The following is a 13,817-nucleotide window of genomic DNA, read 5'->3' on the forward strand; positions in this document are numbered from 1 at the left end:
TATCCTCTGCAGCAGAGGTAACACTGGGTCTTCCATTCCTGTGGCGGTCCTCATGAGAAACAGTTTCATCATACCGCTTGATGGTTTTTGCGACTGCACTTTTCCATATTGACTGACCTCCATGCTTTAAAGTAATGATGGACTGTCGTTTCTCTTTGCTTACTTGAGCTGTTCTTGCCATAATATGGACTTGGTCTTTTACGATAGGGCTATCTTCTGTATACCACCCCTACCTTGTCATAACACAACTGATTGGCTCAAACGCATTAAGAAGAAAAACTTTTGAAAGAGTAGATGTGTCCGAACATTTGACTGGTACTGTATGCATCTTTTTGTATAGAAAATCCACTGAGTGGGTCTGGCTGAGGGATGGCAGGGGAGAAGGGCCGGATAGAAGCGAGGGTTTGGGAACAGGAAGCCACCCTGGGCGGGACAGGGACAGGGGCATGGAGAGCCTGGGGGGCTGTACCCAGATGGACCTGGGTTCACCAGGACAGAGGAGGAACACAGTGTGTGATGGACAGTACCTCTTCCTCTGTGATAAGGTGGTTACAGGTGAGACTGCATGGAGAGTGTACTGCATTAATACGTCATCGCAAACTATAATTCAGAATGAAATGTGTTTGTTGTCTTCATAGGGAGACCTGAGGGGTGTAACATTGTCACAAATTAACACATTATATTGCGGTGTGCTAATGGATGTGTGTATGTTACCTCTGTCTCCTGTAGTTTCCCTGCCTTCGTTAGACAGCTACCTCACAGGTGTTCCTCTCATGTCGGGTGTGTACGCCAGGTCACAGCTACAAGTCCTCCCTACAGTCCCAGAACCTGACCAAAATAGAGTGGAGGTGAGTGACATAATATTTCACACTGATGGAACCGATTATGATACTTTTGTTGTTGTTGATTGACCTACGGGACTGCATTCATATTAGGATGTCGTCAGATTTCAGGCAAAACTCTTGATATGGATGTCATACTCATGGCATCACCTTGTGTCGGCTTTGACCACAGCAATGCTAAAATACAATTTACAACCCCCCCCCTTGTGTCTGATTACTTTATTATCCTCCCCTCAGATGCTGCTGTTTCCTGGGCTGTGGTTCAGCCATGCTGGCCAGGTGGTATCAGTGGAGCTGGTCAGCCAGCCCAGAGAAGAGTCCACCTGGGTCAGAGTTCAGATCCTCCGGCCCTACTGCAGCCCCCACCATCACCTGGTGCCCCCAGGTATTTATTTTTTTTTTTAAAACACCACCTTACAGAGGAGGAAGTTTTTGAGGTAATGAAATATTTTCAGTCTGGAAAAACACCAGAGCTTGAGAGTATACCAGTAGAGGTATATCAGACCTTTGTTGATGTACTCATAGATACATTATTTGCATGTTTTAATTACTCCCATAAAAATGGTAGACTTCCAGGTACTCAATAAGATGACTTGATTTCATTACTGCTGAAACAGGATCCAGGTGGTAAATATAAAGATCCAGTCCATTTAAAAACGGGAGGCCTCTTACACTTCAGTGTTGTGATGGGAAAATCCTGGGGAAATGCATAGCACATAGAACAAACAAGGTTTTACCAGATATTGTTCATCCTGATCATGCAAGTTTTTTACATGGACGATATATTGGAGACAGTATACGACAACTACTTGAAACAATTGAACATTGTGAAACATCAAAGATCCCAGGCCTGGTCTTCATAGCAGATTTTGAAAAGGCGTTTGATAAAGTACGACTAGAATATATATATATACAGTGCCTTTGGAAATGATTCAGACCCCGTTACTTTATCCAAATTTTGTTACGTTACAGCCTTAACCTAAAATAGTTTTTTTTTTTTTATCCTCAGAAAATCTACACACAATACCCCATAATGACAAAGCCAAAATAGGTTTTTAGAATCTTTTACAAATGTATTAAAAATAAAAAAAAACAGAAATACCTTATTTACATAACTATTCAGACCCTTTCCTATGAGACTCAAAATTGAGCTCAGGTGCATCCTGTTTCCAATGAACATCCTTGAGTTGTTTCTACAAGTTGATTGGAGCCCGCCTGTGGTAAATTCAGTTGATTGGACATGATTTGGAAAGGCACACACCTGCCTATATAAGGCCCCACAGTTGACAGTGAATGTCAGAGCAAAAACCAAGCCATGAGATCGAAGAAATTGTCTGTACAGTCGCGACCAAAACTTTTGAGAATGACACAAATATTAATTTTCACAAAGTCTGCTGCCTCAGTTTGTATGATGGCAATTTGCATATACTCCAGAATGTTATGACGAGTGATCAGATGAATTGCAACTAATTGCCATGCAAATGAACTGAATCCCCCCAAAAACATGTCCACTGCATTTCAGCCCTGCCACAAAAGGACCAGCTAACATCATGTCAGTGATTATCTCGTTAACACAGGTGTGAGTGTTGACGAGAACAAGGCTGGCGATCACTCTGTCATGCTGATTGAGTTTGAATAACAGACTGGAAGCTTCAAAAGGAGGGTGGTGCTTGGAATCATTGTTCTTCCTCTGTCAACCATGGTTAACTGCAAGGAAACACGTGCCGTCATCATTGTTTTGCACACAAAAGGGCTTCACAGGTAAGGATATTGCTGCCAGTAAGATTGCACCTAAATCAACCATTTATCGGATCATCAAGAACTTCAAGGAGAGCGGTTCAATTGTTGTGAAGAAGGCTTCAGGGCGCCCAAGAAAGTCCAGCAAGTGCCAGGACCATCTCCTAAAGTTGATTCAGCTGCGGGATCTGGGCACCACCAGTACAGAGCTTGCTCAGGAATGGCAGCAGGCAGGTGTGAGTGAATGTCCTTGAGAGGCCCAGCCAGAGCCCGGACTTGAACCTGATCGAACATCTTTGGAGAGACCTGAAAATAGCTGTGCAGCAATGCTCCCCATCCAACCTGACAGAGCTTGAGAGGATCTGCAGAGATGAATGAGAGCAACTCCCCAAATATAGGTGTGCCAAACTTGTAGCTTCATACCCAAGAAGACTGAAGGCTGTAATCTCTGCCAAAGGTGATTCAACAAAGTACTGAGTAAAGGATCTGAATACTTATGTAAATGTGATTTTTTTTCTCTATTTTTATAAATTAGCAAACATTTCCTGACGCCATATTGTTGTGCAAAAAAATCTTACACAGGGACACTCAAAGTCAATCTTAAATTAATCATTGTTTATTGTCAGCGCGCTTGTCACGATCGTCGTAAGAAGCGGACCGAAGCGCAGCGTGGTGTGAATGCATGATTTAATGAAGACGGAAAAAACACAAAATACACTAAAACAAACTAACCAGACAAACGTGACCGCTATAGCAACAGAGTGCTAACATGCAACATCACATAGACAATAACCCACCAACCACAATACAAAACAGGCTACCTAAATATGGTTCCCAATCAGAGACAACGACAAACACCTGCCACTGATTGAGAACCATATCAGGCCAAAACACATAGAAATAGACAAACTAGACATACAACATAGAATGCCCACTCATATCACACCCTGACCAAACAAAACATAGAAACAAACAATGCAAATAATGGTCAGTGTGACAGCGCTGGAGAGGTTCCAACCAACTCAAAGCTCTATAGTACACATGTCAATCAGAAGCTCCCTTTGGACAGACCCAGCAGTTGTCAAATATACAAGTTATATTTGCATGATTTAGCATAATTAATTAATCATTGCTGTTTTGCTTCATTCTTTTGACCGACGAATACTGTTTCATAACATGTGACAGGCCAACACCTCACGAGGCTTCTTCTCTCTAAGCTGAGACCTTGAAACTGAGATATCTTTCATTTCTTTCTCAAAACAAGGTCTGGGCGTACTGCCAAATTGCAGATCCTGATTAAGTGAAGATTTGTACAGTCAGCCACTTGCAAGAACACAGAAATAAAAACAAGGGATAAAAGCTTAAGTGTCAATCTATGCCGATGACTCAAGTTTTTTTCTTAAGAGCACAATCTGGATCCCTGCACAATCTCATTGAAGATCTTGATCACTTTTCTAGCCTCTCTGGACTCAAATGTAATTATGACAAGTGTACCATATTACGTATTGGATCCAGTGTTTTCACTACCTTGTAGTTTACCAATAAAATGGGCAGATGGGGAAGTAGACGTACTTGGTATTCACATCTCAAAAAATATAAATGAATTGACCACAATCAATTTCAATTGAAAGTTAGCAAAAACAGATTATTTAACCATGGAGAGGTACATACTTGTTGTTTATGGAAAAATCACATTGATTAACACTGGTTTTATCACAGCTTACTTACTTACTAATGGCGCTGCCTACTCCAGACAACTCGTTTAAAAAAAATCATATGAGCAAAAAATATTTCATTTTATTTGGAATGCTAAGCCCGACAACATTAAATGTGCCTATTTATATATGAGTTTAAAGCTTTAAATATGACAGCTTTAAACCTCTCACTGTACAATAAGTGATACACCAAAATGGTCCTGTAGATCATTAAGAAAGGCTCATCCCTTGTTCAACATTTTTATTTTTGCCTTTATGCAGATCACAACTTCTCATTTCCAACTAATTGAAAATGACATGTTGTTTAAAGTATCTCCTTTTCTTAAACAAGCCATACAAAGCCGGTTCCAATTTCAGTTTTATCCTCCAGAAAAGATAGAGCACGTATTACAACAAATATTATGTTTAAACTCAAATTTACTCATTCATTAAAAAAAAAACATTCTTTATGGATTTTTTAAATTTAATTTTTATTTGATTTATTAATGATATTATGAATAGAAACGGTGGAGTTATGTGACATATGAAGCTATTGAAACTATATGGGAATGTCTGCTCAGTCCAAACTTATAACCAACTGATTGCAGCATTGCCACAAAAAGGGAGGAGACAAGTGGAAGAGGGAGAAGGCTGACATATATTAAAAATACAAATAGGCTGAAAAGAATTGGCATAAATAGAAATGTAAAGTTTAATTTGAGAACAAAAATATTTACAGCTGTGCCATACACATTCTGGTATATGTCAAATGTACATGTCAAATGTATGTATGTATTGCAGAAAAGCTGTAAAAACTAAAAGGATTTGTGTCCTCCGAAGAGGGGATGGGCTAATAAGAAAAAAGGAAAAAAGAAACACCATCTCAGGTTATTAATAAAGATGTTGTTGTATTGGAAGACTTTGCCCTGTGTGCGTTTGTGCTGATTCATTCCTTTGTTTGTTTTTGTGTTTCCCTGATGTATGATGATCGATCTTTCAGTATACATAACTGGTACTCACTCTCATTTCTCTCTCTCTCTTGTTCACTCTCATTTCTCTCTCTCTCTCTCTCTCTCTTGTTCACTCTAATTTCTCTCTCTCTCTCTCTCTCATTTCTCTCTCTCTCTCTTGTTCACTCTCATTTCTCTCTCTCTCTTGTTCTCTTTTTCTCTCTCTCTCATTGTCTTTCTTTCTCTCTCTCTCTCACTCTCTTGTTCTCTCTCTCATTGTCTTTCTTTCTCTCTCTCTCTTGTTCTCTTTCTTTCTCTCTCATTTCTCTCTCTCTCTCTCTTGTTATCTTTCTTTCTCTCTCTCTCTCTCTCTTCCATATCTTTCCCTTATCCATCTCTTTTTCTATGCAGGTTGTAGTTCTCTCCTGAACCCGTTCAGTTGTTGCTCTATCACCCCTCTGTGTAACACTACGGGAGGCTGTGCCCTGGGACAGTACTGGTGCCACCTGTTGGAGGCCTGTGTCCCTGTCACCAGCCCCTGCAGTCCCTACAACCAGTCCCCCTCTACAGGGGAGCGCAGCTACCCCCTGCCCCCCAGATACCTTGACATACCCCCCTTCTACCACCTGGTGGCAGACCTGCCCATGAGAGTGGCTCCTTGCTCAGAGCCTGCTCATATTAGTGTATGTGTGAGACGTTCTTATTTACAGAGGGTTTCTTATGTACAGTTCTTATTTACATGCTTTATGCTTTGGATAAGTCGAATCAATGAAATTCAAATAACTATGCTTCATTCTCTCTCTGTCAGATCCTGCCAGAGAGGGAGATCAGTGTTTACCCCGATGACATTCTGTCCATCCAACACACCGGGAGACCTGGAACCTTCCTGAGTTGCCGCGACAGCGCCTCCTCATCCTCCTCCCCCTGGCGACAAAGCTACCTCTCCCTGCAAGGGGCGGAGTGGGGGGGCTGGTGGGAGGGGGGGCTCTCGTCCCCACCGGATGGAGGGCAGTGGGTGGACGGGGTGGTGTGCGACCTACGGGTGCTGTACGTCGACACACTGCATGGGCATGGCTATATTTCAAGTTCGGGCCAGAGTGAACTTAGTGGCTTCACTCACATTGGGATCATCAGTACGCCCATAAGTATGACCCCTGAAACCTCAGCTCCTGCCCCAGCAAAAAGTCAAATTTCTGGCCTTTGTATGATCCATCCTCTGCCTGATGGAGACAACCAGATCCATGTATTGGTTGACACTCCTATACTCATTGTGGTTAAAATATTCTCTGGAAAAGGGGCCACCAGCTCCTGGTTGGCTCCGGTGCTCCAGACAGGGGTCCCCTTCCTCCCGTCCTGCCCAGGAGAGTTACCTGACTCCTGGCCTGGTTGTGAGAGAGACTCCCCTGACAGCTGGTTCTCCCACATGTCCCTGGTGCTACCCTCAGTGGGCGTACACACTCTAAACGTCAGTGCTGTGAATGGAGTGAGTGAACAGAGTACCTGTGTACAGGTGTGTGTCTATGAGCCGGTGGCTGGGCTCAGTGTAGAGCCACATGGACATCTGAGGATGCTGGTGGACTTGTCACAGGTGAGTTAGCCCAACTAGTTGTATTGTTGTATTGTATTTTATAGTATTTATTTGAAAATCTGTGTTTTCTTTGTGCATCTTTGAAAATAATCTGATTTTCTTTTATTTATTTGTTCTGCTGATCACGTCCCTGCTACTGTACTGAAACTATACATTGTCACCGGTCCCTGTTTTTTCTAAGGCATTTACAGCCACGGCGGAGACTGGTTCCTCAGTAAAGTATACCTGGGTGATTGACAAGCTGGATAAGTTTTCCTATGAGGGAGACACCTATAGTGTGATGTTCAAGAAGCCAGCTCAGTACAAACTGAAGGTACTAAGCTCATACATTTCATATAATTCATATTAAGATAAAACAACCTTGTTTTTTTATATATATAATACCGATATAACAGAGTAAAGTGCCCATAGAGCCTCACTAATAACTTGTCTCTGTTCCTCCAGGTGACTGCAGCCAACCCTGTGAGCTCCCAGAACCTAGAGGTCACTCTGACTGCTGACACCATGACACCTCTGGCCGACCCAGAATTCCTCTCTGTCAAGGAGGTTATCGCTGTGGCCGCACTGCGTCTCTACACTTTCAGGGTCAAAGTTGATGTCTCCCTAGGCGTCACTTTCAGGTTAGGGTCATTTTCTGTTTCGCAGAAGTATTCGCTTGGAGTGATATTACATCAATGAGGGTAGCATATCTGTTTACTCCATATTTTCTCATTAACTACTGCTGGAAGTGGTGTTGGAGGTCCAGTACGGGGCACTCTTCCCTCTGGTGTAAGGAGATCCCATTGCCCCAGGGCAGTGAAGGGGACATTGCCCTACATAGGGTGCCATCTTTCACATGTGACTTTTAAAAACCCTAAGCTATTGAATATTATTTCCTGTAGGTGGTCTTTTGGGGATGGCAGTGCCCAGGAAAACCACACCTTTCCTGCCCTGTCTGAGTCCCAGGACAGGCCAGTGGAGCGAGGAGTGACACAGGTGTATGTGCAAGATTCTGTGAGCCATGTCTACCTACAGCCAGGTAAACATACCTCTACCAATGTGTAAATTATTGGAATTGATTCTAATAGTATAGATGCTTGCATATCACTCCTCTTTCCATTCAATACAATAGGGTATGTCTCCATTAATCTACAGTGCCTTCTGAAATATTCCGAGCCCTTGACTTTTTCCACCTTTTGTTAGGTTACAGCCTTATTTTAAAATTGATTAAATGTAATTTTCCCCCTCATCAATCTACACACAATACCCCATAATGACAAAGCAAAAACATTTTTTTAGTCTTTTATAATTTATATAAGAAAACAGAAATATCATATTTACATAAGTAGTCAGACCCCTTACTCAGTTCTTTGTTGAAGCACCTTTGGCAGTGATTACAGCCTTGAGTCTTCTTGGGTATGACGCTACAAGCTACAAACACCTGTATTTGGGGGAGTTTCTCTCATTCTTCTCTGCTCAAGCTCTGTCAGGTTGGATGGGGAGTGTTGCTGCACAGCTATTTGGGCCACTCAAGGACATTCTGAGACTTGTCATGAAGCCACTCCGGCGTTGTCTTGGCTGTGTGCTTAGGGTCATTGTCCTGTTGTAAGGTAAACCTTCGTCCCAGTCTGAGGTCCTGAGTGCTCTGGAGCAGCTTTTCATCAAGGATCTCTGTACTTTGCTCCGTTCATCGTTGCCTCGATCCTGACTAGTCTCCCAGTCCCTGCCACTGAAAAATATCCCCACAGCATGATGCTGCCACCACCATGATTCACCGTACGGATGGTGCCAGATTTCCTCCAGACGTGACGCTTTGCACTCAGGCCAAAGAGTTCAGTCTTGGTTTCATCAGACCAGAGAAACTTGTTTCTCATTGTTTGAGAGTCTTTAGGTGCCTTTTGGTAAACTCCAAGCAGAGTTTGTGCTTTTTACTGAGGAGCGGCTTCGGTCTGGCCACTTTACCATAAAGGCCTAACTGGTGCTGCAGAGATTTTTGTCCTTCTGGAAGGTTCTGCCATCTCCACAGAGGAAATCTTGAGCTCTGTCAGAGTGACCATGGGGTTCTTGGTCACCTTCCTGACCAAGGCCCTTTTCCCCCTGATTGATCAGTTTGGCTTGGCGGCCAGCTCAAGGAAGAGTCTTGGTGGTTCCAAACTTCTTCCATTTAAGAATGATGGAGGCCACTGTGTTCTTGGGGACCTTCAATGCTGCAGAAATGTTTTGGTACCCTTCCCCAGATCTGTGCCTCAACAAAGTCCTGTCTCGGAGCTCTACGGACAATTCCTCCGATCTCATTGCTTGGTTTTTGCTCTGACGTGCACTGTCAACTGTGGGACCTTATATAGACAGGTGTGTGCCTTTCCAAATCATGTCCAATCAATTGAATTTACCACAGGTGGACTCCAATCAAGTTGTAGAAACATCTCAAGGATGATCAATGGAAACAGGATGCACCTGAGCTCAATTTTGAGTCTCATAGCAAAGGGTCTGAAGACTCATGTAAATCCTTTTTTTATTTTTTATGTAACATTTGCAAACATTTCTACAAACCTGTTTTTGCTTTGTCATTATGGGGTATTGTGTGTAGATTTCCTGAGGAAATTGTTTCATCAAATCCATTTTCGAATAAGGCTGTGACGCAACAAAACGTGGAAAAAAGAAAGCGGTCTAAATACTGTATATCACTCTGTCTCTCACTCATACAGATGACTACACACTGACTGTACAGGTCTACAACCAATACGACAGCATCAAGGGGGCCATATCACTGAAGGTACGGCCTCCATTGACTCGTATACTCATCTCCCCATCTCCTCCGGTTCCCCTGGTCAACCAGACCTTTCTTCTTGAAGCCTCTTCATACCCATCTCACTACGGAATCCTGTACACTTGGAACTTTGGGGACGGTTCAAAGGAAATCCAAGGATTCCACGGCAAAGTTAGCCATGTTGCTCGGACCACTGGGGTTTATAACATGACTGTGTGCGCTAACAACACCTTGACTGCACTGACAGCCTGGGTGGCCGTGGCAGTGGTGGAGAAGGTATCTGGACTCCAGTTGAGCTGTAGTGGACCCAGTGAACTGAAGTCTGTAACTGAAATCAAGGGCAAAGTGGCTTCAGGTTCCAGTCTTCACTGGGACTGGGACTTTGGTGATGGGTCTGGACATAAAAACATCACAGACAACTCTGTATCCCATGTCTATGAGTCCCCAGGGAGTTACACAGTCAAAGTGACCGTGTCTAACGCAGTCAGCCAGGCTAGCCAGTCCATCCGTCTGGAAGTCTACAGGTTGGCCATCAGTGGAATTCTGCCATCGGAGTGTTCCGAGACAGAGAAAGAGATACCGCTCCAAGCACTGGTGAACGGGAATGTTTCCATGCTGACTTTCCATTGGAATTTCGGGGATGGATCACCTTTGTCAGTACAGAAGGGGAAGTCTGTTGTTACTCACACTTATTCAAACTCTGGGGTTTATAACGTTAACGTAACTGTTCTCAGTATAGTAGGATATGTATTTTATGATGCCAACGTTTGCATTGAGGCCCCCATTACCGGGATAACCATCCACCCATCACAGGATGCTGTGGCAGTAGGAAAAGAGGTGTGTTTTAATGCAGTTGCTGCCCCCAAAAGACAGCCCACTGGATATCAGTTTCTGTGGCTCAATCATTCATCCAACAGCTCTCCTATAAGAGGACTGGCTCATCATTGCTTTGTGTATAATGAGGAAGGGATCCATGATGTTTCAGTGATGGCAAGTAACAAAGTCAGCCAGAGCATAGCCAAAGCCACAGTTGCTGTGCAGAAGCCTGTGAGTAAACCATCCATAGCACATAGCAGTCAAAGCAACACACTGACTGTCAATGAGAAGATGACACTTTGGGTCAAGAGTTGCCCTGGGACCAATGTTTCTGTGCAGTGGGACTTTGGTGACGGCTCACCACTGGCAAAGAGTCTAAATGTTTCCCATGTCTTTACTTCTGCTGGCAGGTTTACAGTCAAGGCCACAGCTTCTAATGCAGTTAGCCTGGATTCTGTTAACCTGGAAGTGAACGTACTGCTTCCCGTGTCAGACCTGAAGCTGAAAATCAGCCAGCCATTTGCAGTAGTAGGAGAAAAGACTGTCATAACAGCAGTTGGCAATGTTTCAGGTCATGTCAATTTCTACTGGTCAGTGGATGGCCCTGATACCACCACTGAGCTTGGGATGTCTCACTTTCAGTATGTGTTTCTTAAAGCAGGTGTGTATCAGGTCAAAGTCACAGCCCAGAACCTGGTGAGCCAACAGGAGGCAGCCATTTTGATTATAGTTTTAGAGAGAATACAAGGGCTTCAATTCTCAAGTCTGAGCCTGACATCCATGAGCTACATACCAACCAGAGAGAGTGTCTTGCTCACTGCGTCAGTAACACATGGCTCCAATGTCACTTACCATTGGCTAGCCAACCAGAGAGGTGTGACCCAAACTGGCAGTGTTGGTGAGCACTTTGTGTGGTTCACTGAAACTCCAGGTAATATATCTGTTGAGTTGACAGCTTCCAACGGACTTGGTAAGACGACCAGCCGTATTTCTCTAAAGGCAGTAGAGCGAGTTTCAGGGGCTAGAATGTCAACAGCTAGAGACACCATACCATTAGAGAAGTATACCAAGATCTCTGTAACTGTGGAGACTGGATCTGACCTTCAGTATCTCTGGAATGTGAACTCAGACCTTTCAGCCTTACAGACTGATGTTCCTTTTCTTCTTTACATGTTTGAGACTCTGGGTTCTTGTTCTGTCAGTGTGTCGGTCCAGAATGTTCTCAGTTCAAGCAACGCCACCAAACATTTCACAGTTCAGGAGGAGGTTAGAGAGGCAGACTTTCGGGTAGGTGGCAAGACACATCCATTCTTTATAACGTCCAATACTCAAGTTGCACTCTATGGATATGTCAATAAAGGGAATGATCGGCACTGGGAGTGGAAAGTTGTTGGGTGTACTGGAGGTGCTCTGGTTTTGGACAACAATCAGTCAGTTATCTATACCTTTACAGATGTAGGGGTCTATAATGTCTCTCTGAACGTCTCTAATGGTATTAGCTGGCAGGCAGTTTCACACAGAGTCACCATCCAGGATGCTATTCAGGGCTTGACTCTAAACCTTAGCAGGTCTACGGTCTGCGCTGAAGATCATATTGCTTTTACACCATTAGTTTCCAAAGGAACCAATGTCAGCTTCTCTTTAGCCTTTGATGAAGTTGAGCCATCATATGACCTTGTTGAGGTAAGCTTCACCACCTCCACCCTCCCAGTTGGGTCTCACTCTGTCACAGCCCGAGCCTGGAACAAGGTGAGCAACTCCCAGGTGTCATTGACCGTCCAGGTGGTTGAGAGGATCGGGGGCCTACGACTGGTCAACTGCTGTTCCACTGCTCTAGAAGCTCTAAAGGAGGTCCCTTTCCAAGCAATTGTCATGAGTGGTTCTCCAACCGATTACACCTGGACGATCCAATTAGAAGGGTTCCAGCCCTTACAGGTCATTGGACAGGAAGTGATGTATACCTCACCCGGAAGTGGTTCGTTGTCTGTGGGTGTGATGGCCAGCAATGTCTTCTGCTCTGAAACCCTGAATGAGAAAGCTATTGTTCAGTTGCCTGTGAGGGAGGTCACGATTGTTTGTGATTCTACAGAAAACTTTAGAGGCTATAGTGTCAGATTCTCAGTCACAGTAGATGGTGGCAGCAATTTGAGGTTTCAATGGGGCTTTGGAGATTCAAGTGAAGGAGTTGTCGTCACAAAATCCAATAGAGTGGACCACACATATCTCACTGCTGGAAAATATATTGTTCAAGTCACAGCCTTCAATAACGTCAGCCAGGTCTCCACACAACTGCTCACTGAGGTGAGAGAACTCCAGTGCTCACTCCCTCAGGTCACTTTAGTCCAGGGCCAATCCACAATCGTCAAGTCTAGATCCAGCTACTTTGAAGCAAGCGTAGACATCAAAGGCTGCACCGCATACAAGACCATGTACCTATGGGAAGTGTTTAGGGGGAGTGGCTGTGGAGCTGACAAGACTGATGACACTCTGGTAACCCAAAGCAGTGGGCACCCAGCAATCCAGAACAGCAGTGGACATCCAGTAACCCTGATTAACCTGGTGGGTGTGACTACACCACTGTTGTCCCTCCCTAAGCAGGCCCTGGAGGTGGGCCAGTACTGCCTGGGGTTCACTGTCTCTCTCCAGGGAACCCCTCTACGCCTGTACAGGACGTCCAGGCTCTCTGTGGTTCACAGTTCCCTGGTACCCATCATCAGGGGGGGATCGCATAGACTGGTGTCAAGCCACAGTGACCTGATCCTGGATGGGTCAGAGTCCCATGATCCTGACGGAGAGGAAGGGGAGCTGAACTACCACTGGGAATTCATCACTGAGGTCATTTAAATCAGAATTAGGAACCCTTCATTGCCTTTCTACTATTTAGGTCGAGATTGTTCACTTACATTTATGTTAACTTATATTGCTGTCTCACCTGGATGTTTTCTCATAATTGTACCAATGGTGTCCGTTTCTGCCTGTAGAACTCTACTGGGTGGTCGTCCCAGGACCAGGATCAGCTTGTAGGGTATGACAGCAGCAGGTTGACTGTCCCCAGCAGGAAGCTACAGCCAGACAAGCTCTACCTCTTCACCCTCACTGTCCAAAAGGAAGGGAGGAGACCTATCTCTACTACACAGTCAGTGAGTCCCACATGATCTATACACACCACAATATCTTGATGCAACGAAGGTGGTTCAGCGAACCATGCTCTGTAAATGCGTTGCTGTGAATTTTACAGTAACTTACAGGCAGCTAGTGGTAGGTAAGTTACTGTTTTTCATATTGCAGTACAACTACTGTAATCTAAATACAGTATCAAAGCAAGTACTGTGTAATGACGCACAGTAAAATACCGTATAATTGACGTACTCTACTGTAAAAAGCAAATGCTACTGTCATCGTAATGAATGAATGAACGGATGGATGAATTAATTAAATTCATTG

At 44.1% G+C, this 13,817-nt stretch overlaps 1 protein-coding gene across 1 annotated transcript in view; it reads left to right on the forward strand.

The window, feature by feature from the left end:
- LOC139377129 (polycystic kidney disease 1b) overlaps positions 1-13,817 on the forward strand; it is a 32,098-nt gene that overhangs the window by 7,140 nt on the left and 11,141 nt on the right. Inside the window, exons 4-13 of the mRNA XM_071120151.1 lie at positions 341-555; positions 730-848; positions 1,080-1,227; positions 5,635-5,919; positions 6,042-6,811; positions 6,993-7,124; positions 7,256-7,431; positions 7,693-7,829; positions 9,496-13,208; positions 13,355-13,513. Coding sequence (XP_070976252.1) covers positions 341-555; positions 730-848; positions 1,080-1,227; positions 5,635-5,919; positions 6,042-6,811; positions 6,993-7,124; positions 7,256-7,431; positions 7,693-7,829; positions 9,496-13,208; positions 13,355-13,513 — 5,854 coding nt within the window. The remainder of the gene's footprint in view (positions 1-340; positions 556-729; positions 849-1,079; positions 1,228-5,634; positions 5,920-6,041; positions 6,812-6,992; positions 7,125-7,255; positions 7,432-7,692; positions 7,830-9,495; positions 13,209-13,354; positions 13,514-13,817) is intronic.

This window comes from Oncorhynchus clarkii, chromosome 20 (assembly GCF_045791955.1).
Source record: "Oncorhynchus clarkii lewisi isolate Uvic-CL-2024 chromosome 20, UVic_Ocla_1.0, whole genome shotgun sequence".
Taxonomy (NCBI): domain Eukaryota; kingdom Metazoa; phylum Chordata; class Actinopteri; order Salmoniformes; family Salmonidae; genus Oncorhynchus; species Oncorhynchus clarkii.